Below are 27983 nucleotides of genomic sequence, written 5' to 3'. Positions count from 1 at the left end.
CGTTGCTGACCGTGTCCATCCCTTTATGACCACAGGATAATATGCCAATAAATCAACTCAAACTTGTTTCTTAACCATGACAAAGTTCGCTGTATAGCACTTTTGGGATGTGGTGGTACGGAAGATTTGCATCATGGATGCACAGCTGATAAATCTGATGCTACCTGTCCAATATTGCCCAAAATCTTAAAGGAATGTTTCCAGCACCTTGTTACTTCTATGCTAAGAAGAATTAAAGCAGTTCAGAAAGCAAAAGGGAGTCCAAAACCAATAAGGTGTACAGTACCTAATGGTCAGTGAATGTATAGTATGTATCTACAAGATGTACATAAAGAGACAAGTAATAGCTCCATCATTTTTAAGAATAGTTAGCTTGCTAAATATTGGAAAAAGGGTAACCAGGACAATGAACTGCTTTGCATCTAAAATAGGATCGTCATTAGCGTAAAGCCTAAAGAAAAACAATTAAATACATAAGACCAATCACACACATAGCTTCTTTCTATACCTTGCTATGTATGCCTAGTGTCCTGCTAAATATGCTACTGAAAATATCAGCAAATACAGGGGTAAAATGAATGACAGTTATTTGCTTGCATGCTTGTACAAAAGTACAATGTATGCTGTAAATTGCAGTGTAAGAAAATGTCAACTCATTGAAAATCATGGAGATTCCAGGAGTGAAGAGGCATCCCATGTCCAGTCTCTCAGTGCTGTCACATTCCTACACTTACTGTAGATAAAGGTATGACCCAATGTCCACAGGGCCTCAGGTGGCCTTATTACACAGGTAGCCGCTAAAGGTAAGGAGGCACTGATCTAAAACCCACTCACGGTAATGATCTCCAAGGGGACCTATGCTTCCACAGCTCCAAGGCGGGGTGGGATCCTGAAGCTTTTCAGACCGAGGTAGGTACTGGAGTTTGGGGTATTGTTACAAGTCATACTCGACTCATGACTAAAGAAAGAAAAAACCCTAATCCGTTAGAACAATAAAAAAAACTAAATTATAAAAACATTAGAAGCTTTGTTTGTCAGCTCTGTAAATGCCATACACAATCCTTTATTTCAGTGTTACTGTGCAGCTCAAAGTAGTTAACTACAGTACAGTATGTACAACCCTGGATTAAAAAAAGGAAGAAAAACAAGGTAAAGTACAGTGTTGTTAGCAGAAATGTGTTCACAGCAAGTCACCAAATGTAAAGAAGCAAACCGGTAAAGCATCAGTTACAGAAAATGTAACTAAATTATATAACTAAAATCCAAATTCTTTACCTATCAAAACTACTGTATATCCAGGATTTTTGTTTATCTTCATTCAATAAATAAGGTGAATGCACTATTTGAAAGCTAAGCTTAACACAGAAACTAAAGTGGTGGCTATTATTACTATCTCTTTCTGGTTACACTCACTATAAGTTGGAAGAATTATTGTTGTGCTTCTTCCCAGGACAGCGTGGGAAGCGTTCAGATGAGTCGTGATAGAAATAGATTACTATATTAAACCTGAATAAAAACATGACTAACAGAAGACTGATTGTTTGAGCATTACAGTATATTTGAGAAAACAATGTCCAAAATGTGCATACTATATTTCAAATGATATATAATTCCACAGTCTTTCCGGATTAAAAAAAAAATCATTGTAAAACAATGCTAAATCCAATACATGCAATGATCTCCAGAGAACAATTGATGTTGAGATGTGTCTGCTACAAAGAATGTAGAATCTTCATAATGGCTCTAACCCAAGGTTGAGTAAACTGGTGATTTTTGAGGCTGGTAACTCTAAATGAACGTCTCTTCTGAGAAGAGGTAAGTTGTGGTCTTTCTTTCTTGGGATGGTCTTCGTGAGAGCTAGTTTCATCATGGTGCTTTATGGGTTTGGCAAATGCACTTGACAATACTGTTCTTTTCCAGAACTATTCCAGAACAGCTGACCCTCGTTCTTAAAATAACAACTGAATGTTATTGTTGTTGTTACTAAATTATGTAAATCCATATGCATTATTTCATAGTTTTAAAATCTCTAGTATTGTCATTGAATGTACAAATTAAATATATGATTCAGCATGTTAAAAAAATGTAAAAAAAAAAAAAAAAATCTAAATAAATCTTGTCTAAACATTTGACCTGTACTGGATGCTTGTTTTCATGCAATGTATTAGTAAAATGGTGAACCTGGTGCTTTATATAAAAAAACAGTTTATTACTTTGAGAAAAAAGCTACTACTATTATTATTATTAGTCTGGTCTATGTCCCCTATATCTCTCACTCTCATTCTCTATAACACTCATCCTGTCTGGGTCGTGGGAAGCTATCCCAGGGAACTTAGTGCACTTTCCAGGGTACACCTTGGATGGAGTGTCAGATCACTGCAGGTCACACAACCACACTTAAAATACTAGAATCAATTTGGAAAGACCAATTAGACTGCTCTGCATATCTTTGGACTATGGGCTAAAAAATCTGAGGAAACCCACCAACCATGGGGAGAACATGAAAACTCAACACGCACAGACCCAAAGCAGGGACTCAAACCCTCAACCTGAGGCCAGAATGTTAACCATTACGCCACTGTGAAACCTATGTCTCTTTATCTTCTGTGCAATATACTGAGAGTGAAATTTTCAATGCTTTATATTTTTTAAAAGATGAGGCTTCAATGGAAATGCAGCAGTGTACTTTATCTGACCGGCTGAGGAGTTGTGCTAGAAGCAAATGCAGAAGATTTGAGTAAAGCTGAGCTGTACAGACTATTGATGAGGACTGACTGAAGAGAGGACAGGACAGAACTAGAACACAGCCCCTCCTTACCTGCTTTCTTTGTAAAAGCTTGCTTGCCAGTTCACATTTACTGGAAAACGTGGCTCCCAGCGGATCCTGGGATGCCAGGGAAGGAGTTGGCAGTGACAATCAGCGCCTACTGATGGCATATTTGTCTGGTTCTACTCTCTTTGCTATTATTCATGGGTAGGACAGATTTTATTTTTTTTGCCTGCATCTTGTTCGGTTTCTATGGAGAAAAAATTGTAGCATAGACCTAATGCCAGAGTTTTATTCATTGTTTTCTATTTTCTTACATTTGTTTCCATTTGTTTCCTCGCAGCTGTGTTGCCGTCTGCCATTCACATCACACTAAAGCCCTAAGCTCATATTTAACCACATGAAGTCCAGATCAGAGACATCAGATGAGAGAAATTATGAGATTTCCGAATGGCCTTAATATTGAGAAAGAATGAGATTGAACAAACGACTTAATTTTGACTTTCCATATTACACAATGCTTGCGTCAGTGCAAAGAAACTGGAGCTGTATCAGAGTAATGCGAGTTACATTCCTCAGGCATCGTTTAAATTATGAATCCCACCCATACTAAGAGAATGTCTTCATGTTAAATTCTATCCATCAATAGATAATAAGCAGCAGACACACACTAAGAGAGACTGCATGTTAGAAGAATGCTACTCAAGTCAGAGTTTTCAGTATTGTTTCAAGCTAGAGCTTAGTTTAAACATTGCTTGCTTTAAATATTGGTCTTATAATCTAATGTGGAAGAGCAGGATGGGATTGAACCAAAGCTGGATCACTTTAATTGTATAGACTGGTTGATGGAAAACATGCTGGTTTATTAAGTGCATTCAGCTGATACTGTATATTCCCTGTGGCATTTAACAGGTTTGGTTATTGAATTTTCTTGCAAATTCTTGGCTATAGGGTATGTTTTGAGCGTGCGAAGGCAATACAGAGCAGTTCTGTCAACACATGTACAGTACTTAAAGAATACAACAACCTATAATGCCACTTTAGTAAGATCAGTCCTTACTCTAGCAGGAGTCTCCTGAGCTCCTGTGGGCATGTGACGGGCAAGGCACAGGTAAAGTCCTTGCACACGTATGCAGTAGCTTTACCCTCTTGCTGAATCAATGAGGTGAGGACAGGCAATTTCTTGTAAAGGATCCCTTCTGTATTCCCATCTGCCAGTATCAGAACCTGGAGAGAGAGAATAATAGATGCATAGCTAAAAAAAAGACATCAGTAAATGTAGTTAAGTGGTAAAGACATCAATGTGGTAGTAATTTAAACTTCTAAACATCTAATAATCCAGAGACTTACAAAAAAAGGGGAAAAGGGGTGATCTACTCAACATTTAAAATCTTAGAATGACTGATCCACTCACACTATACCATTATAAAAGTTAGGAATGATTGGCTAAGGACATGCAGGATCATAGCTTTCCTGCCCTGCAAAGAAAACAAGAGGTATAATGCTTCCATTTGTCCTAACTTTCCCACACAAACAGATGGAATATACAACTAAATTTATTAAACTGATTCAGAATTTCATGCAGAATTTGTTCTTTTCTAGACTCTCACTGTTCTTGCTGCTAGCTGCAGAGGGTTTTACACTACAGCATTCCTCACCAAGAAAAACAAACACGCTAGAAAATATTGGAGCCCCTGCAAGCATGCATTGAGCAGCAACCAAGCTGGGAGGCAGACGCTGAGCCGGCAGTTAAAAAATATTAGTCGACCACTGGGAAACCATAGCTAAATAGAGCAGTGTGCACTAGGCTTTAGTGGCTCATCTCTAGTTGTTAAGGCTTGTATATGGCCCTTCCTGGCATCTAGGTAGTATCTACACAACTACAGAGACAATCCTGGCCTCTCTTAACCATCCTTGTATATAAAAAAGTATATAAGTTTTAACTAAGCAAACATACAATCACTGATAACAATACAACAATATAGTCTCTGTGGCACTGGTCTACTAAACAACACAATATGAAATCAAAGCATGTATAATTCAGTTTTATTGATTTTCAAGGGTGGGGTTCTGTCTGTGGCTTCATGTCCCACAAATTTTATTGAGAGAGAAAAGCCTGAAATAACTCAATCAAGGATGAAGCCAGTCAGGGGGCTGGCTGACAGTCAATGCATTGCTGCAGGTCCAGTTAGCACAGCAGCAGGGATGGCCAGTGGGGTAGTCATGCTGAGTTTTCACTCCTATAACAGAAGGGGAAAACTTATTGGCATTCACCTTCCACCCAATACAAAAGCAGCAGGAGGAAACAAGCATGCTTAGGCACAGAGAGGAAGTTGGAGCTACCCAGGAGCAGACAGTGACTGGAGGGAAATCTACATTCTATCCGTAAATACCAAAAATGCGGCCCTGTTTTGCAGAATGTGACAGGGGTTACTTGAGAGAATATTCTGTGAGCGGAAGCATCTAGTCAGCCATGAAGCAGCAAATCCATTTGCTTTCTTTTCACCTCTCTTGGTGAAGAAAAAAAATTCCATATTGTGATCTTTTGACAGTCATGGTAACAACTCAACCTTCTAAAATCTTTTTTTTTTTCTTTTAAATCACCCAAGCAACAAAGCTTGTGTCTAGTGTTAAAGATCCAACTCAAAGGCCATGGAGAATTTTACATCATGACCTCTTCACTAGCAGTCTGGAGCAGCTTCCTGTCAGACGTGTGGGGACATCACATGGGCTGTCAGGAGCCAGACTCGGAGAGTAACAACACCCCACCAAGGCCAAACACAGGACGAGTAGAGACCCTCTAGGGTTACAGAAAGAGACCTTTTTTTTTCTTACATCTTAGAGATCAGCATAGTATTACATAGATGGTCAAACATTGTGTCTCACACAAGTCCTTTTCTAAACATACTGTATGGTGTATGAGACTCTGTCAGTGATTCACCACATTATAATAAAGAAGTTACGGGAAGAACTTGAGTCAGAAGAAACAATTCTTTAATCACTAACATGTAAACAATTCCAAACAAATATAATTTAATTTGTTCTAAATCTCAGCTCTCCTACCAACCATGAGATGAGCAAACTAATGCAGTAATAACCATCAATTTATTTGTCTTATGACTCATTCAGTTTTTTTCCATTACTGATGGAGAACTGGAACATACCCCATTCTTACACCTCACTCCCTGTCTAAACCTCTCACTAATACTTATCTTGCAAAGCGATTCCCATCTCCAAGCTGTCAAGATTTCCACACACAACACCTACTAGTGGCCCTCAATTCCCTTGAGCTATCTAACCCATGATTTCCATCACTACCATCACATTGTGATATCCATCTTCCAGTCTGTCAGCTCTTTTTCCTCTTGTGGGTGCGCGCACACGTGCACACACACAGGCGCGCGCACACACACACACACACACACACACTCGATTAGTCTGGGGAATTTCATCAGGTTTGTCCCCTAGCAGACTAGAACTGCTTCAGAGAGCTTGAAGCTGTCAGCACACACAGGTGGAGCACATGGCCATTACTCATTTCATTATCTGCTGTTAGTTTATTTCTGAGTGCATGAGGCATGGAGCATGTCAGCCTCATTCCACTGTCTCCATTAACCTCTCCCAAGATAGAGAGCTAAGGCGCAATCATGCCAGGCAAACTTAATAAGTGAGTAAACTTTTATTAAGTAAAATTGTATTATATATACATAACAATCTATTAAATATATTAACTAATAAATGCTTACTAATTTACAGGCCCCATCTGTAAACATGCTAATTTATGCAGTTTTCCAATCAACCAAACATGTGGCAGGAGTACAGTGCATAAACCCATGCAGATACAGGTCAAGAGCTTGAGCCAGTGTTCACATCAAGCTTTATCTGTCCTGCATGGTTGAGCATGTGCCTACTGCAGACTGAGATCCTGTTATAACAGTTTAACCTGATGCTGTTGTAGCCCATCAACCTCTACGTGTGAGGTGTTGTCCTTTCTGAGGCACTTTTCTGCTCAAGCTAGTGGTAAACAGTTTATATTTGAGTAGCCATAGCTGTCCAGTCAGGTCAAACGAGTCTAGCCTTTCTGACCAGCATTTCCTTTTTGTTTTATACAACATCTGGCACCAACCTTCATGCAACAGTTTAAGTCACAAAGGTTACAACAATTAACAATTCACAATTTATGCAAATGGTTTTACATCTTTATTTTTTCTGCCTGACATGCAGCCTAATTTCTCTAAACCGTCTTTATCCCAGATTACTGTACTAAAATCCACATGGAGTCTAAAATGAGGAAAAATTAAAAATCCACACAAAAGACAAAGATTCTTCAGCTCGTTAAGGGCACCTGGCATCATAAAAGTGTATTTGGAACCTATGACAGGTCTCCTGCACTAACAAACAGCATCCCATAATGTTGTTTCGATAGGGCCGCCCATGACCTGGCTACTTCTCCACATTTAGCTCTTTACTCTTCAACTCTCTCCAGGGTTTCTTCCTAATTGCTCACTAGATTTCATACTGCAGCAAAGCAGCCTTTGCCTTTGAGAATGAGTACTTGAGGGAACGCTCTGCCAGGGATAATGAATGCTTTCTGACAAATCCAGGGTTAAAGCTTGACCGGTCGATGTTTTTACTCCCTAAGGTGACTTTTCACAATAAAAGTGGCAGGTCTACACCTCAGCGCTTTTATAGTAGATAAAGCGACTAACAGGATTTTATAAAACACTCTTAAATTCCTAAATCTGACTGGTCAGGTCAGAAGGCCTTGATTAATTTTCTGTAACAGCAGTTCTGACAGTTTTGCCAGCTGTAATTCAAATGATAAATTTATACAAAATGAATTGAGAAATCAGGTAAAAATGCAAAACATTGTTGACAATTAATAATAATAATAATAATAATAATAATAAAAACACTCTATTTCCGAATACATCAAATGCATCTTAGAGCAGCACAAGTTATAATACACCCACACAGACAACATATCAAGTTAGGACACACAAACACACCACAAAATGTTTCTAGGACTGTGATATCTAAAAGCAGATATATATTTTTCAGGAGGCTTGCACCTGCTTTCTTACACCAGAAAATCAGCAAACAGATGGCACTTGAGGAAATGAGAGGCTCCAAATATAGGCAGGTGGAGAATGCAGCCATTCTTTATGACATTAATTAACAAAGACAAAGATCCTGTTTAATCTGACAGCAGATGACAACAGAAAAAGAAGGATGCAGAGATGGCACTTAAATCTCCAGGAGAAATCTGGGTCATGTTCTGAGGCACCTGAGGCTAGGACACTTGATACCTGGGTCTCTGGAGATCAGCATGAGCATGGTCATGTGTGGGTGTATGTAAGAGAAAGTGTGCGTGACAATAAATGATAATTGTTGTTAAGATTGTTGTTAGCACATTTTACAGCATTTTTATTTAATAAAAATTATTAAATACCACAGTTAATATTAGTAAATACTAGTAATATGATAATGTATTCAATAAGTAATGATAATTATGATCAGTAACATTTATTTTCTCAAAACATTTTTCAGTGTAAATAATGGGTCATTAATAAACATGAAGCAATATATCATTTTATGCATAAATGTTTTAATTATTAAATATAAACAATGTAACCTTGGATTGCGAGTAAAGTGGTTTGCGAGTGCCAGACAACACAGCACATCACCAATCAAACCTGAGTGAAATCAAACCTGAGTGGCCAGAGCTGCCCAGACAGCAGAGAGGGAACCTACACGATACTGTGCTTGTTTTAATGTTATGGCTGATCGGTGTATACACAGCACGCATCGCAGGGTCTTTCAATAATTGTGTCTTTGAGGAGTCTTTTGGATTCTATTTGACTGAGAACCGCTAGACAGCATGTACAGCCAAATTTCCAAGAACTTCATGTACCACGAATTCATGAACTTAATTTAATATGCTGTTAATGCTCGCTGTAACAGATGAAACTAATATTCAGAGCCGAAGAAAGCAGAATACCTAACAAGGTAGCAGTGTTCTCGGCACATAAGCATTTTACAGCAGCAAGACAAGAGAAGACCAAACTTATTTCACCATTTCATCAGATTTCCTTAAATAGGAAACTCAACTCCTCCACTGTGGCCACCTGTCTGACATATGCTATGCAGTCAATTAGTTCTTGCAAAAACAGTTTCGTTACTGTAACTAGATAGATCAGTTCTAGATTTCCAGTGGGAATAACATTGTACATTATTGTATTTGTAGAGAATGTTAAACATGTCTGATTTAATCGATTGTTCTATGCTTACCTACACTAAGCATGCTATGTTTGATGAAAATAAGGATACATGATGACAAAATATGCAACAAAAGACTGCACAAAGAACTGATATCAGCTTGAATAATAATAATATTAATAATATTAATAATAATAATAATAATAATAATTGATACAGATACATATGGATTATCAGATTTTTATGATACAAGAGCCTGTAAAATTTCCGTAAAATGCTGAGTAGTACTACCTAGCATAACATTTAGTGAATCACTCAGAGAGCGAATAAAAATGAACAGCTGTTCTGGTTTAGCAAATATTTGTTGTGTTGTTTGAGAGTCTGCAAGTCCTGCCTGGAGCTCGGTTGTGTTTAATTGCCTACCCTCACCCCTTTCTTTTTCTCTTGCTGCTCAGGATTCCTCTCTAAACCTCTCTGGCTGCTGTCATGTCTCTAAGGTCTTGTTAGAGAATCACATTTATTCATTCCTATAATTCCTTAGTTTAACACTCTTTGCATCCTGAAAGGTCAAGACTGCAAGTCAGGTCCTAATGGCCTAGTTTATGTCCAAGCTTGCCATGCAAATAAAAAGAGATACATTTGTCTTCTATTAAAACCCCCTTATAAATGCTCTTAACCAGCTGATTATAATTGAGTAGTTACAATGCATACTCGTGACCAGGGCTGTAGTGAAGGCTCGATGAATGTTTTAAATTTGTGAAATATTGTTTACCCACCTATAGCATTAATGCTGCTTTAAAATTGAAATTGAAAACTTTAAAATTTGTTAAAATTATTCCACGAACTCAGATTATTCATAGTGTTTTGTCAAATCAAACTGTAGTGTATCTATATTGCTGTACATTACTGTGACTCTTGTGCCAGGCAGTTGATCAGTTAATGTTTGCCAACATGGATATATGATTAAACGTTTTTTGAAACGTTGAAATTGTCTCCTCTTGCCAATGCCAGCAAAAAGACCACAAACACAAAGTGAGAATAAATGAAAATTATAAAACTGTGTTGTGAACATTCTTATTATATTTTTATCATAGGACTAGACAGGTAGTATTGGGTAGCTTCAATTCCCATTTTTTAACCAAAAACTATTCCTAATATGCCCTGAGAAGGTTTGGCACCCTGTTCAGGGTGTGCCCCGCCTCGTGCCCTAAGTCTCCTGGGATAGGCTCCAGTCGCCCCACAACCCTAAATACAGGATAAAGTAGTATAGGTGATGAGTGAATGAGTAAGTGAGTGGGAACTATTTCTAATATTTTTACTGGTATGCTGTGGTTTGCCTTACCTTGATCACATAATTCATAGTTTTCATCTTTTCTTCTTTTCTAGTTTTTTTTTAAACTGCTATAGCCCTATTTGTGACACAAAAAGCTGGTTCTAAAAGTGGGCTCTGGGAACACCAGGGTTCCGTGAAGCATTGTCAGCTAGTCTGTTTGTTCTATTTATAATCAAGTTCTTATAACTTTTGACCTATTTGACTTGTGTCTTTATTGAGTGCTTCTAGTCCAAACCTCAATACCACCCCAAAAAAGTAATGTCAACAGGGAGCCAATGTGCTCCGTCAGTAGGACCTTCTATGATAGACAGAAAGCTCTATGGCTAAAGTAAACAAAATATTTACACTTTTAAATATAAATATGTGGGCTGTACATATTACTTTACAAGTAAAAAGTTCCATGGCAAGCAGCACGGTGGTTCGATTTCCAGCCAGGCTCGATTCCCATCTTTGTGTGCATGGAGTTTGCATGTTCTCCCCGTGCTTGGTCGGTTTCCTCCAGGTACTGCGGTTTCCTCCCACAAAGATATGCAAGAGTCCAAAGATATGCAGGTTAGGCCAATTGGCGTTTCCTAATTGCCCGTAGTGTGAATAAGTGTGTGAGTGAGTGTGTGTGCCCTGCGATGGATTGGCACCCTGTCCAGGGTGTACCCTGCCTCGTGCCTAAGCCTCCTGGGATAGGCTCCAGGTCCCCGCGACCCTGAATACAGGATAAAGCGGTATAGAAGATGAGTGAGTGAGTGAGTGAGTGAGTGAGTTCCATGGCTCAAAAAAAGTTTGAGAACCCCCTTATGAAAGTACAAAGTTCTACTAAAATATAGCATCATAATATAGCCTGTCTGTCTCCGGACATGGAAGTCAGAGTACTACCGCCAGCAGCTGGCTGCCATTATCAGAGTGATAGAGTGCTACTTCCAAAATATTCAGCGTATTAGAACCATTTTCATGAAACTACATACTTGTAATCACCATACGCTCAGTCTGATCACAGCACAGAGAGATTCGTCCCAGCAATTTTAATCAATCTTAATTTTCTACACTGTGGTTTGCGCTAAATTGATTTAGTTGGGGGTTGGTCCAGATTCAAGAGTCTGGCTGAAAATCTGAATTGAATAAATATGCACAGATGAGATTAAAGAGGCTGAAGATTCTCATGTACTGTAGTTCACTCCTTGCAATTACACCCTGTTTTTGAAAAAGAATGAACAGGTAACACGATAATTAGATTTAAATTAAAACGCATTCTTAAATATAGCTGGTTAATGGATCGGGCGAAATGCATTTTCAGCTCTCTCATCAAAAACAATTAGTCAATGCTCTAAAGGATTAGCTTCATAAAAATTCAATGCACATGGACCAAGAGTTCACGGGAGTTAAACAAGCAATTAGCACATGGAGGGAGTTTTACACTTTTATCCATGCTAACTTGATTAAGTTCTTGGTGGTGATTAGGCCAAACATTTAAGTCTTTAAAATTACCATGGGTGTGTTCACTGATTATGATTAAAGAGTACACATTTAAATATGTCAATATGTAAATACAAAGCTTCACAATATGAATAGTGGCAAGTGAAATGCTGGTTTAGTAATGTTCATTGTACAAAAGTACAAAAGTATTGAACAGTTCAGGGTAGAGACAGAATTCAAAACAAGAAACTTTGTGCTGCAATGATTTTTGGATTTGCCCATTACGTTCAAATTTAGTCCATCGTGGAGACAATCCAAACTACAGTTTGGTAATGGAGTGCGTCACAGGCTGCCCAGCTGCTTGTGTGGTGGAGAATCCAGTGGTATTTCAAATTCATGTTTGAGACGAAAAAATATTATCCACTACAGTCTCTGCGATTCTCAATGTAAAACTCAATTTTCTATTTTGCACATGAAAGCAGTTCTCCATTGCTTTAGGACGTGTGTGAGTTTTTAGATTTCAGAGATATTGGTATGTTGACATATTGACCCCTCTGAAGGAACATATGACAGTAATATAAACAATGTATTGAGTGCACTGTTTAAAGAATATCTCTTTTAGTTGAAACTGAAGCCATTGCATGCCGACCTTCTTCAGTCATCGATGCCCTGATTAAAGTCAATGACTTTCATTAGACTAAATTCTAGTGCTGACTCTGCACATGAAAAGCATCAGTAGTTTTAATAACCTTCCCTTACTTATACCCATCCAACATGGAATTAAATAAGGCATCTGTTTCTGTTTACATTACATTATGCTTGAAGTCTTCGTAAAGTTTTTTTTTTTTTTTTTTACCCAAAACAACATTTACCGCTACACAGATCACATCATTTCACTGTGCAACACTGATGGACAACTTGACACCAAAATATAACAGCATTTTCCCTGGGTCTCTAAGAATAGGCCCCATACCCAGAGGATTTAGGGTAAGGATGATGATTTGCCTGCAGGTTCAGCTCAATAAGAGAAAGTCATCTATTTTTCAAAAGGGTCTTCCAACAGTGCAATCAACAGGGTGATGAGATTGGCGGTCATATCTCAGTCAATTAAACAAACAATTCCGGCCTGGGCCCATGTGAGGCTTAGCCTCTGCAGAATAGGCACCTGTGTGGGCTGGCTGATTTCTTTATCATCACCTGGACAGATGAAATTCTATTCAATCTCCTTTTAACTAGCATCACTAACTCATTACTGCCAGCTTCCACCACCCTATGCTCAGCTGTGTCTAGGCAACAGCCTGAGGTCTCCCCATTATCAAACCCAATGGAACTGTGAGACATGTTAAAATTCTGAGCACATGAGAATAAACAATTGAATTTGGGCCTAAATATAATTTTCTGCATTTCAAAAGACTGTAATCGTGAACAGTATCTATAAATAGACTGGGAGCCAGGTGAATCTTAGGAACCTCTGTATCCTTTTAGATACCAGATCTATGTCATTCAATATGCATCTAAAGCAAGTGGGCAGATCATCCACCATGGGTTGTATTCAAAGTTTAGACAGGAGGGAACAGTATCTAGTTTTTTTGTACACATACTGTAGGTAGAACTAAAGTGATTTAGCCATTTGTGGCAAATATTCTCACTTCCCATACACTTTCTTGTACACTTGAGAAAATACAAGGGGACTTAAGACATGAGGCAGGGCACACCCTGGACTGGGTGCCAAACCATCGTAGGGCACAAGGACATACACACACACACACACACACACACACACACACACACACACACTACAGGGAATTTGAAATTGCCAATTAGCTTACTTTATGTGGTTTTGGACTGTGGGAGGAGACCCGGAGTACCCGAAGGAAGAATGTGCAAACTCCATGCATACAGACTTAAGCGCGGGAATCAAACCCGCCTAAGCCACTAACCTGTAAGCCACTGTGCTGCCCAATATGTATTATATACTGTATATATACAGTATTATAAAACTAATTCCTTATAACACTAACACCAATTCCTTTTTTTCACACAGAGGATATTAAGTTTAAATGCAACGTGAACTATAAGTATGAGTGCTTGTTCAGCTCATCCTTTAAACTGCGAGCATGCTTTCATAGCAAAATACCTTACACTTCTCGCTCTCTCACACACATAACAATTCCATGTCCTTAATTTGGTATCTCATTTTGGTGTGCACAAACACAAAACAAGTGTTATTTTTTTAAGTTGGCAGATACTGAGCACTAAGGATGGTGGCGGAAATGGTAAACCAAACTTGCAGTGATTCATGTGATAATTGCAATTAGACTATTCATGTACCTATACATTGATAGTATATTATCTATTAGATTTTTATTTCAATGCTTTATTTGGTGCTCCATGTTCATTTATATGGGCTTGTGTTAAAAGGTTTTGGTCTAGATGATATTGAGAAAATGTGTCTCTTATGCTTCTACTTAAGAAACCAATGAGGTGTGAAATAATCTGAATTGGGAGCTCAGGAAATTGACTTTTGGGCTGCGACTCGACCCTTATTTGTGATTATTTAGGTTATATGAACAACAGAATGATAAATCATCTAAAAATATTTTTTTTCTTTTTATACCTTACAGTCACAATGGTTTTTAGTGACAAGTAAAGGCAGACGAAGCTAATCGGAATGACGGCAGCAGGACAGTGGAACAGGGGGCAGCTCTGTGTTTCTGTCACTACACCACAACAAGCTTATAGGAGCTGACATTCTGTGTCTTACATAGTGAACATTGACAGCTATGAGTCAAGTCAAAACCAAGATCTGATGTTAACAACCTGGGGAGACTGGTTGAGGACATACTGAGTTCAGTGCTAGGCAAAGCAACAGTTATTTCTAATGAGTCAGTTTATATGGGGAAGTTCATATCACTCATAAAACTCTTGCAAGGATTTCAGTGCAACAAGCCTAGACACAGGAAGCATATAGCAGACTTTAAAGTTAGCGTGAAGTCACTTATCAATCGAGTGGCATGGATAAGTTAGCAAGAACAGGTCTGTTAAGTAACTACATTGTAAAACGTTTGGACATAGATATTCACCGATGCAACACGCACACACACACACACACACGCACAGACGCACACCATTCAGCTAGCATGATGAAGCACAAAAGCAGTCGAGGCTGTTCTTCCTCCTCTACACTGTAGCTGCCGCCTTTATATCTGTAATCCACTTCACCTTATCTACTTTATTTAAATCTTGTCACGTTACTTATATAACAGGATAAACGTGTATCTAAAAGTTCAACATAAGATTTCCCTGGATAGCCAGCTTCAATCCTATGAGAAGGGTAAACGCATTAGAAATAAACAAAGAAGGAAAAAAAACAGCCCTAGTGAGGATTCTCTCTCAGTACTTTAAGCAGTTAAAACCCTAAAATGTCAGCTTTATTCCCTCTCTCTCTCTCTTTCTTTGTATGTGTGTGTTTGCTCTCTTTGTCACAGATATTGAGTGAGGGGCCTTATGTGTAGATTTGAGGAAAAGGGCAGTCAGAGTGAAAATCTCTGAGCTATGATGACCTTTACAAGAAACAAAAAAACACAAAGTCAGGTCTCCAGCTGCTTCTACAGTAACCACAAGTTATTTACTAATTATTCCCAAATCATTCTGCACATGTTGTGCTGTGCAGCTATTGTCCCACCTCAGGCTTTAAAGTGTGCATGAAATTTAACAACTTGACCTTTTTGGTTATCACTTTTGGTCACTCATTAACACTGGTGCATTCATTCATGATCACTGTGTCATTTAAAAAATACTGTTCTTTTATACAAGAAACAAATTACACAATCATACATTGATCAGCCATGATATCGAAACCAGCTGTCTGCACAACAGCCCTGACCCATTGAGGCATGAACTTCTGGAGGTGTGCTGTGGTATTTGGCACCACGATATTAGCAGCAGATCTTTTAAAATCCTATAAATTAAAAGGTGGGTCCTCCATGGATCAGGCTTGTTTGTCTAGCACATCCCACGGGTGCTCAATTTTATTGAGATCTGGGGAGCTTGGATCTTTCATCAGCTTACTCTTTGTCATGTTCCTCAAACTATTCCTGAACAATTTTTTAAAGTGGGTCAGGGTGCATTTTTTTGCAACTGCTTGAAGTCCAGCAGGTTTCCCAAGGTTTCCAAGCAGAACATTGGCCAGAGCAAATCCCAGATGAGCTAGTTTCCCGTGTTTCCCTGTGTCCATAACTGACAGTTGTGAGCCCATGACCCTGTCACTGGTTCACTGGGTGTACCTGGACTAAATTTTGGTAGTTACTAACCAGAAACACCCAACAAGACCTGCTGGTTTTGGAGATGCTCTGACCTAGTTGTCTAACCATCACAATTTGACCCATGTCAAAGTTGCTCAAATAATTTTTTTTGCCTATTGTTCCTGCTTTCAACACATCAGTTTCAATCTCACTCGTTACCAAATGTACCACAGTAAGAAGACAATCAATAAATGTTATTCACTGTCTGTGGTTTTACTGATTATGTATTAATATAATATGATCATATAATCACAAGATTGTAAACTCAGCAAAATGAAAAAGTGACAAATCTGCAACTTTGGAAAGATAACACGATGGCTACTAAAGGGTGCTCCCAGTTTAGTATACTGAAACTACACTAAACATGTGGTTAAGGGATTGCATCCAACCTTCTGGCCACTAGCTCCACAAGCTTCATCCACTTGGGACTCAATTAAAGTGACATGAAAGGTGCCCCCGCTGGAGCATAAAAAAGAGGCAACTATCTAGGCTCCAGCTCAAAGTGAACTGCTGTACTCCCCAATCCCTTCTTTCTCGCTACACAGATTCTACAGACCATCCGAGCCAATCTTAGCGATGCTCGTTCGTCCTACATATCCATGAGAAAATACTTCCATTTTTAAAAATATTACATCAGAAAAACAACAATAATAATAATAAAAAAGACTTACTTTATAGGGAAGAAATAGGGAGTTGACACATGCAATAAGATTGGCTGTGTCCTCTGCATCAGGCTGGCCACAGATGATTATCTAAGAAATAGGAAGAAGGAGATTAGTTCTGTCTGTTGCGGTAATGAGGGGGGGCAGGTGTGCTGAGGTCCAAACTGCCCTTGCCTAGACTCTCAGTATGTTATTTTCTCCCTTTAAAAGACTTCTCCTCACTGCATAAGCTCTAGTAGCCTATTACATCTTCACAAATTTTAAACTGTTTAGCAAACTAAGCAGATATTGTCTTTATAAAACTGCATAAATTGTACCTGAAACTATATTTTAAGAAAAAGGTAATGATCCCAGTTATTAACCTTTTTTTATTAATTACCATTTAGAAACTTTTTAGAAGTCTACCTTGCTCTACAGCAGAGTAGTAGTAGTCTACTTTTGCACAGTACAGTACATGACGTGATGCAGTGTAGTTTCTATACAGGCCTTTCTGTCACGCTTTGATCACAAGATGGCATTGATCCATTATATGAAGTAACAATACTGACATGTTTAATTAACCGACAAGACATGTTACAAGCCTGTGGTTAAAAAAAAAGAGAACACAAAATTAGAGACTCATTTGCACCTATGGTCAATTTAGTATGACCAATTTATTTACTGTACCTGCATGAGAAACCTGGAGAAAATCAAAGGATTAACTGTTCACCGGGACACTGAAACTATGTGCTTTCACTGATTACCTGTTTAAACGCATTCTGATGTGCCATAAGGCCACGGACCATCTCAGGCAGGACAAGAGGCACCTTCAATAGCCTATCTGAGAAGGCAGTCAGCAGTTGCTGAGAGCGCTGCATCCATTCTTGTTTACCCGTCAGGTGTGAGAGGCGCAGCAGGTTCATTGCGGAGACAGAGTTTGCACTGGGTTCTGCACCATCCTGATCTGAGCACAAAGAGATCACTATGAATAAACACACAGTAACCGTAGCAACCAGGCTATTTTCACAGCCTGATATAAACATAGCTGTTTTGGCAAAGTAAGTGTCATTGCACTGATGTATTATTCAAATTATCTATCGACCTTTGGCTATTTATCAGGCTGCACAGGGCTTAAAGTGCCTGATATTGCAGGTGAAGTGTGTGACCAGTCATGAGAATGGGTTTATCTTCTTTGTTTGATTGTGTGTGTGCGTGTGTGTGTGTTCTATGCTCTGACCTCATGCAGACAGATCTTTTGATGAGCTGGTGGCACCTGGAACTGAGGTGATGACGGACATATAACACAGCACAGTCCTCAAGTAGGTGCAATTATAGTATTAACACACTCTCCATTTGAGACACAGACACATGATAGTCATGAAGACAATTTTCTGTTCATTCTTTCATTCATTGTTTTGTATATATTTCTAAAAAGCTTAAATAAGTGTAATAAATTTTTTTGCCTCTGCAAAAACACACAATATGACTAATTAACAGTAATAAAAATATATACTATTTGTATGCTTTTATTTGTAATTTTTGTCCCAAGATATCTAGAACAGGGATGGCATAATTTTTATTATGCTATTTTTTTTGTAAGGAAAACCACTAGTATACATTAAAGGTCTCATATTTTCCTACTTTCTCTTCAACCTTGTGAAGAATTACAAAAAACGTTTGACCTCTGTCATTGCCAACAAAGGGGATATAACTATAAGTATTGATGAATTATTAAGTATTGATTAATTAAGTTATTCTTATTTTTTACTTTCCTACTTTCTTTTACCTTCCTTGGAGTATCGGTTCAAATTCTGTTTGCAGATATCCAAACGCTTCTGTTTATGCTCTTACTTGAGGTGTTTTAGCAACAGGTACACATTCAGACCACAAAAAAAATAAATAAAATAAAATCACTCCATGCTGCCCTTTTTTCATGCAAACCACCAGTGGGGTATCCATTATTGCTTACACTGCAGTTACAAATTAAGTGATATAACACGTTCACATGGGGTAATCCTTGCCCAATATAAAAATGGACAAAAAGCTGAGATTTTTTTTCTCCTCGCATCTTTGTACACAAACATTAGAAACCCATATAAATGTCTAAAAATTATTAAAACATGAATGTTGCATAACAGGTCCCATTTAACTCTGACCGATATACAAACCTCTGAAACAAGATGTTACTCATACACAGGAACAAAACATAACTGTATCTAAGTTATGTTGCTGCTATGGAGAAAAGAAGACTAAATGATTGGATGGATGATTAAATAGAAACTGGCATGTGTTTAGTGAAGTAATCCATCTTCCAGTGACAGTGTGGTGAAGGAACAATGTCCTGACACACCACAGCTCCACATAGCTCCTAATGGAACTTTACATGCTTGGATCACTATATAATGGCACAGTCACTCACAAAAGATGCCAGATCTGTCTTATGTCCCATTTAATTTATCAGCGCCAGCAACAAAAGCATTAGATCTCCATGCCTTCATCCATATCTCGCTGGTGTCAGTGTCATTTTCACAGTGCCATGTGGAGCAGACCAAGACACGGTGACATGTCTGTGTGTTACTGTCAGCATGTTCGTCCAATTCCTTGTCACAAAATATGGAACTGAGTCATTCAGGGCATCGGGACCTAGGCTCTAATACCAGCAGCTTTTTTTGGCTTAAAAATACCTAGAGGAATATACTTGTAGTATTTTTTAAAAGAGAACACATGAAATGTGCAATAAATATGAACAATTAAAAAACATTAACATGTCTGAAAGATGAAAGCAGGAAAGAGCATCAAAATAAGAGGTTAGAAGGGGGGCATTAGAAAAGGTGACAGTAGAGTAATGAAGGGTTCCTCTGACTTTGCTAGCATGCTATCAGCCGTGGCATGATGAGAGTGCTATGCAGTGGAGTGATGCTGAACTCTGAGTGACAGCAGGAGATCTGCATCACCCAGTGACTCACTCCCTCATACTCCCACACACACACACACACACACACACCCCTGCACAATCAGCCCATCTGAAAGACTACGGTCCTTCCACATTACAGGCTACACTTCATGCAAGATATGTCATCACCCAAAAGTCTTATTATGCAGATAACATGCATCACTATTAAAAGATAAATCTCATATCCGCAAGAAAAATGCAATCAAAATGTAATGTGTACCCAGTAATCCCAAAGTAATATTTGTAATCTAATGCAATGCAATGTAATAAAAGAGTTACAAACAGAACAGATGAATTATAAATGCTCATAACTACTCAACACTGGGCTCAGAAGGGTAATGCAAATCTTTTGAAATCATCTCTGTTTGTTCCGTTTCACTTCTACTTCATTGTAGGACTCCTACCGCATGGATGGTATACTGTACAAGTGACAAGACATGTACAGTGGGGCAAAAAAGTATTTTGTCAGCCTCTAGTTCTACAAGTTCTCCCACTTAAAAAGATGAGAGAGGCCTATAATTTTCATAATAGGTATACCTCAACTATGAAAGGCAAAATGAGAAAAAAAAATAGGATTTTTAAAGAATTTATTTGCAAATTATGGTGGAAAATAAGTATCAAAGAGCCAGAAATCTTGCTTGTTTGTAGGTAAACAAATACTTAATACTTCTCTGACCTCTGTAACAACTTCTTTACCTGTTTTAATGGCATCTGTTATCAGTATAAAAGACACCTGTCCACAACAGTCACACTCCAAACTCCACTATGGCCAAGACACCAGAAACCAAATTGTAGACCTGCACCAGGCTGGGAAGACTAAATATGCAATAGGTAAGCAGCTTGGTGTGAAGAAATCAACTGTGGGAGCAATTATTAGAAAATGGAAGACACACAGTACAAGACCACTGATAATCTCCCTAAATCTGGGGCTCCACGCACGATCTCACTCCGTGGGGTCAAAAAGATCACAAGAACTGTGAGTAAAAATCCCAGAACCACACGGGGGACCTAGTGAATGACCCACAGAGAGCTGGGATCAAAGTAACAAAGGCTACCATCAGTAACACACTGCGCCGCAGGGACTCAAATCCTGCAGTGCCAGACGTGTCCCCCTGCTTAAGCCAGTACATGTCCTGGCCCATCTGAAGTTTGCTAGAGAGCATTTGGACGATCCAGAAGAGGATTGGGAGAATGTCATATGCTCAGATGAGACCAAAATAGAACTTTGAGTTTGGAGGGGAGAGAATGCTAAGTTGAATCCAAAGAAGACCATACCTACTGTGAATCATACAGTAGGGCTGGAAACATCATGCTTTGCGGCTGTTCTTCTGCAAAGGGACCAGAACAACTGATCCGTGTAAAGGAAGGAATGAATAGGGCCAAGTATTGTGAGATTTTGAGTAAAAACTTCCTTCCATCAGCAAGGGCATTGAAGATGAAACGTGGCTGGGTCTTTCATCATGACAATGATCCCAAAACACACTGCCCGGGCAACGAAGGAGTGGCTTTCTAAGAAGCATTTCAAGGTCCTGGAGTGGCCTGGTCAGTCTTCAGATCTCAACCCCACTGAAAATATTTGGAGGGCCAAAATACCAGCAACAGTGTGTGAAAACCTTGTGAAGACTTACAGAAAATGTTTGACCTCTGTCATTGCCAACAAAGAGTATATAACAAAGTATTGAGATGAAATTTTGTTATTTACCAAATACTTATTTTTTTACATAATTTGCAAATAAATTCTTTAAAAATCTTACAATGTGATTTTCTGGATTTTCTTTTCTTATTTTGTCTCTCATAGTTGAGGTATACATATGGTGAAAATTACAGACCTCTCTCATCTTTTTAAGTGGGAGAACTTGCACAATTGGTGGCTAACTAAACACCTTTTTGCCCCACTATACAGTATGTGTGTGCCCGAGTTTGAGAAATAGCACTATAAGAAAGAGTGTGTATTGTCTCACCCTGTTTAAGAGACAGCAGTATAGTGGGGTCTGAGGGGTCACTACAAAAGTAGCCACTTCCCTGGGCATCCCAGAAAAGCTGGTCCTGCATTTCCTGTAGTTTCTCAGCCCACTGAAGCCACCGAACTGAATGTGTAGCTTCAAACAAGTCCAGGAGGCCGCTCACCACAAAAGCATAATCATCTAGGAACCCAGCAATGGGTGAGTCACTAAACAGAAAGACAGGGAGAATTTACCAGTCGGGTATAAGCATGTAGAAGACAACTCAATAAGAGATCTTAGTCTTAAATATTGTTTGTAATATTTGTACTATTAGTATATAATCCAATATGAATTCATTATTCTATGTGGTGTTCCAAACTAATATAAATAGAAGAAGGGTGTTTTTCAGAACACATCTTATACCAAAAAGTAAGTGTGAATGAGCAAAATTTATCATACAGCACAAAGCAATGCATTTACGGCATTTATTTGGTACTTTCTTCATCCTTAGTAACTATCTGGTCATACCTGCAGTGGTTTAAATTAGGTAACTATTGGTTCTTGTTAAGTTTAAGTTGCTTTTATTGTTCGCCAAGCCTCGATATACTTACTGGCCAGCGCTAACACGCTTCTTCTTGCACACAAGCTCACACATACACGCAGCACACATGATGCGTTTAAAAGGTCTATCTCGTTTATTCACTGGAAAAGAGATACTTAAGCATCAATCAATTACCTTCTATGTCTACTACATCAAAGCCATTCATATGTTGTATAGAAACAAAGGGGCTCAAAGGAAAAAAAGGATTCTGGCGAGCCATTAGAAGTATTGCCACATATGGAATGAGGACGCAATTAGGGTTTTTTTAATAGACATATATACAAAGAGAAATAAAAGGGATAAAGGCATGAGAAAGATAACAGTTTATAATAATAATAAATAAAAAACCAGTAAGAAAAGTAAATTTATCATTTATGACTAGTATGATGTACCTGAGCTGGAAGAACCAGAATTCACAGCACATACTAACAGTACTGACATTTCTCCTTTTTAGTTCTTTTCCAATAGTTTTCAGTGTTTTTGGTGACAATGTAAATGTATACTTTTTAAAACCAAAAAAAACCTTTGGATATAGTCCAAAGCCAGTTTAGATTTAAATCTAAAAAAAGGTACAGATATAAATATTTGTAACATCAGGTGTACAGAAGTACTAACAGTGACATTGTATAACACATCTATAGATATACATAGAAGGCCTAAGCAGTTAATGTCACAGCTTGGCCTTGATCCACTGCTGGCATTTTGTTTCATTTATTTTATTCTATAATTTTTATTTATTTATTTATTTTTAGAAAACTATGAATGCCAGAGAAGCGTTCCTGGCACCAATGCTCCTAGCAGAGGGACAAGAAAAAAAACATTCATTTGTACAGAATCCCTGCTGAGTCCGGCCCAGACTACAGATCCAGGTGGAAACTATTATATTTGCCTTTACAATATATCTAACCTATGGCTGCATTGCTCTATCTGCTATGTGCTTTTAATATGTTTCTTTCTTTCATTGTAATTCTCTGGACATTTCGTGAACAAGAAAAGTGTCAGACCTGTTCTTTTACTGTAGGCAAATGCAAAACCTAAGGTTAAGAACATAGAATGATTAGGTACTTTTTCTGTTGTATTTAGTAGACTGATGTAAATCTGCCAGCTTACTGTTTGTGCATTCCACATCCACACACCTTTTGGTTTATTTAAAGTTGAAATCACTTCTAATTACCCTTATTTATTTGGATCAATACTGAAAATACAGCAAGGCTGGTGCTTATACTTTCAATACTGCAAGGCTAGAAATAAGAAAATAGTAAAAGTAATGTAATCCAGTCAGAAGACTACATGCCGTCAATAGCAAAGGTGAAAGATTTTGCTTGGTGTGGACTCTTGTGAACTGCAGTGACCTTAACTTTACAGCATGAGTCTTAAACTGTTTAATAAATAGCTCAGAATAAGATCCAGCAGTAATAAAGTGTATCTAAGCCATAAATCGAGTAGTTTTGTGAAAAACATTGAATATAAAAATTCTGAGATCATGAAGTTTAAAAGGATATGTTTTATATGATGCTCGTTGCCCCACTCTCACTATTTTTTTTTGTTTTGCTTCTCTAAAGAAAACGAAAAGTGCGTGAGAAAAAAAACTTTTAATCGTGAAACTTTGAGAAGGAAACGTCACAGATAGTTATGAAGCACTAGATCATTCACAGCTTCTTTATTCTTGTACTGTCTGTGCAGTCATATTAATTTCAAGTTCTGCATTGATCATAGTGTTAAAAGTGTAATGTGTGATATGATTCTTTAATATTATGACATAGACTCTAATGCCATCTGCATTCATATCACCTTAAAACTTACCCATTTTTAAATCAGTGCAAATGAAAAGGTTCTAAATGACCGTAGGTTCTTTTACTTGGTCACCTATTTAGACTAATATGCAATGTAAATGTTGTTCATCTTTTGACTGCTCCTGTTAAGGGGTCGCCACAATGCCCTTATAGTTCCATAGATAATGGAACCTTAAATAAACAAAAGTGTTTTTATTTAAGGTTATTAATAACTGTCAATTAAAGAAAAATATATAGATATTGACTAAAGAATATACGATACATGGACTGGCACTCTTAAAAATCTTTCAAATAAAATGCAGGCAAATTCTTCTTCTTCTCCTTTAGGATCTCTGTTGACTATGACATGTTCTCTGAGATATAAACCTTAACTTAAGAAAGCATTACTGACACCACAGTTATAAGCACATGGTGAAAATGCACAAAAAAAATCATTCTGCCAGGAGGTTAAAATTTGCCCACAGTTGGAGAAGAATAATGCTGAATCAACACAGAAATTGAGATAGGACAGGAAGTCAGTGTTCTCCTATATTCATACTGTATTATTCTTCTGATCTGAATATTATTAAGACATGTAAATATAAGATGAAGGTTTATCAAATATCACTTGTGGATATGCCAATAATATGCCAATGCTAATATTTTTAAAACTGAAAGAAGTATGATAATATTTTATCTTTCAAAATATTGTATTGAATGTGACTGAGCTCATGTTTATGAAAGGTGCCATTCATTTTGGAACTGACTGTAGCATTGACAATAGCGTTTAATTAATTAGAACAGAATATAGAATATATATTCCTTTCACAAAACTGGATTTAACATTTAGCTTTCTTATGACCTAACTTGAAAATAATTGTCAGTACTACTAACTTCTATGATATTAATGTGGAGCAAAGATGCCAACATGTTTTGATATCTACATAAATTAAACATAGGTTTTGTCTGTACATTGGACAAAACTGAATGAAACTTTTGCAGTACACAGATATTTACTTGATGTTTAACCTGTACCATAAGTGAAATCAAAATGGTGAGTAAGAGTAAAAATAACCTTGTAAATTTTTATTTTGTTTTATTTGTATTTAAATAGTATTTTTATGTATTTTTAGAATTTGTATAAATTTTGTATTTTTTTGTTTTTGTTTTAAGACAAATCTAGTTTTTCGATTTCCTATCTGTGATTCACTCTCTAAACTGAGTGTAAACAAGGCATAATACTCAACCTTTTGGTAAAATTTTATTTCTTTGTATTAAAAAGTTAGACAGTCCTGTTGTACTGAAAGACAGGCAGACATGTACATGGGCTTTAACCTGAAATAATAATGTGACTGATTACAGTAAAGCGGATCAGCTTATAGATTTTAGCTTTAACTTTTTAACTATTTACAAACCCTTTATCCCTCAACGACGGGTATTTCTGCTAGTAATTGAATAAAAACAGGAAAAAGACTAACAATAAAAATCTATTAAAACTAAGTGATAATTTTTGTAATTCCCATATACATTTAACAAGCACATGTAACATTTAACATTTGGAGTCTCATGGTCATTCAAGGAGCTGCACAACTGCGTTGGACACATTTTTTAAAACCAGAGCTTACCCTTGGTATCAACTAAACTAATAGCTTTGTTTTTTGTTTTTTTTTAAAGACATAATGCAACTGTTTTTTCCAGATACAATATAAAAATAACAATAATAACATTTATACAAAAAAAAAACAATTTTACAAGGCCTTCTTTGGAAGGACAGATGTCTTGGAAATAAACTATACAAGGACATCAACAGGACATTGATATTAGTAAGCGCTGCAAAGGTGCATTGAATAACAAAGGCAGATATCTAATAACATTCTTTGAAGCACTTTGTTGATTTAAAGAAATATATCAGGAACCTTTTATCTACAGTTCTCAGGAATGTCAACTGAGGTGACAGTGTATCTAGCTGAGTGTGGGAGAAATTTTACAGACAGAACTGAAGATAAAACTCTATTAGGAAGTAAATTAAAGGTCTAGGGCATAGAGTGACCTCCATTTGTTTGTCATATTAACGTAACATAAATTCAAGTAAGATTTGTATTTCATTGATGAATAGCTACTGTATGTATGAAAAGTGGGGCAGTGCCTAGATATTTACATTCAGTAGTGAAAGTCAAAATGCGATCGTAAATTGTGATCTATAGATAGAAAACCAAATGTATTCATAAGCCAAATTAGTCTCTTGTACAGTAAAGGAGACTATACCTCAGGATTTCTCTGTTCACAAGAGAAAATCACATTTTTTAAATAAATTTTTTCTCACACTGTTTGTTTAGTTGACTCTACAACTCTACTGGATGCTGCTCTGTTACTATAAATAACTACAGTTAAACCTTGGATTACGAGTATATTTTATTCTGGAACCATGCTTGTATATCAAAGCGAATTTCCCTATAAGAAATCATGAAAACTTTGATGATTCATTCCACAACCCAAAAATACTTATATAAAAATATTTAATACAAAATTTAAAGTAAAAATAGAACAAATTAACCTGCTCTTTACCTTTGAAAAGAATCCAGATAGATCAGTGTTTCTGTTAGTGTGTGTTTGTGCGCATACGCGTTTGTGTGTCTGTAAAAGTTGTGTATGTAAAAATAAACAGTACACACGTGCACGGATGTTGTCAATAGGAGTGATGCGCACACACTGAGACTGAGCATGGGAGACATTTACCCATAATCCCGCAGCGCACGACAGAGTAGTACCATTGGCTCAGTTGTAATCACGTGACGCTCGGCAGACAAATCGCATACGTACTACTCGTATATCAAGACCTCGCTGGTTTATCAAGTTATAATTTAATTTATTCGTCTTGAAAAATGCCCAAGTTACTAGAAATCCAAGGTTCCACTGTACATTAAATTTATACAAAATTACACGTTTCTAACCAATTTTTAAGTGAGCAGTCCATTCTGTGATCATCATTCCTTTTTGCCACTTGTAACTTCATCAAAATACAAAAGTTGAATATATACAGTGAAACTATTACTATTTACTTAATATCTATACAGAATAAGGTATCTAAATGCAAATAAAAATTGTGCAGCATATGGAGATCTCCTCTTCATGCAACACACATGCTAAACAGGATGACAGATACCTCAGAAATGATTTACAACTTTCTATCACAGTATCTCATCCAGACATCACAATATTATTTTTTTAATTTATGTCATAAATTAACACCTATTCAGGATTTTTATTTTACTTTTTTAACTATCAAGAAAAACTGCCATCTACCTATGAAATAATCACCTATTTCACTCTGTACAATGGACTTTAATTTGCCATGTAAAATATTCATAAGGATGAGCAGAGAAAGGAAACGATTCCTTGGGAGGAAGAACTAAAGTGGGGCAGCAACACAATCAACAGACGTGCTCCAGTGTCTCCTCTCATGTAATTTAATCACCTAGTCTGCCTCTGCCTTTCAGATTCAGAGAAGAAAAGTCCTCCAGCAGCAGAACATGGCAAATTAAGAGCAGCTTGACATCCAGAATTTCAGCTTCTGGGCTCTATAAACAAAGAGTATTGTGTGTTGTGGCTCATGCGAGCACAACGGCATGTCAACTCTTTTAACTGTATTTACACTCTGAAGATGACTTTGATTTCTATGATGCAGTATAAAAATCTGCAATGTACAAAAAGTACATTACAAGAGCAGTTTTAAGATTTATACTGATTACTCAAACATAATTTAACAGATATCTGGATCCGGATCCAGACTTACTCAGGTGCATAACGTAATTTTCTGGGTTGCCCATTTAGATTATTAAAATTACTTGCTTACCTCTAAGATTGGCAGGCATTTTTAGTAAAACTGCTTCAGCAGAAGACTACAGTTGCATCCATTTAAAACAAGCGCTTGCCTTTAATTTTAACCCCAAACAAATTAGGCCATAGAAAATGCAGCATAATAAATTAGACCTCATTTCAAGGCTGTCAGATACTCTAGAACTTCAATGTTTGATGTTTTGACT

The 27983-nt window shown here is 37.4% G+C and overlaps 1 protein-coding gene across 1 annotated transcript in view; it reads right to left on the bottom strand.

Moving 5' to 3' along the window:
• Positions 1-1026: 1026 nt before the first annotated feature.
• Positions 1027-27983, bottom strand: part of spata20 (spermatogenesis associated 20) — a 45542-nt gene continuing 18585 nt past the window's right edge. The window contains exons 13-16 of the mRNA XM_053511951.1: positions 21586-21794; positions 17436-17635; positions 16702-16782; positions 1027-3994 (exon numbers count right to left, since the gene is read on the bottom strand). Of these exons, the coding sequence (XP_053367926.1) occupies positions 3824-3994; positions 16702-16782; positions 17436-17635; positions 21586-21794 (661 nt within the window). The 3' untranslated portion in view covers positions 1027-3823. The remainder of the gene's footprint in view (positions 3995-16701; positions 16783-17435; positions 17636-21585; positions 21795-27983) is intronic.

This window comes from Clarias gariepinus, chromosome 14 (genome assembly GCF_024256425.1).
Source record: "Clarias gariepinus isolate MV-2021 ecotype Netherlands chromosome 14, CGAR_prim_01v2, whole genome shotgun sequence".
NCBI lineage: Eukaryota > Metazoa > Chordata > Actinopteri > Siluriformes > Clariidae > Clarias > Clarias gariepinus.
Note: the sequence above shows the minus strand (reverse complement) of the source record. Positions and strands in the feature narration are given on the sequence as shown.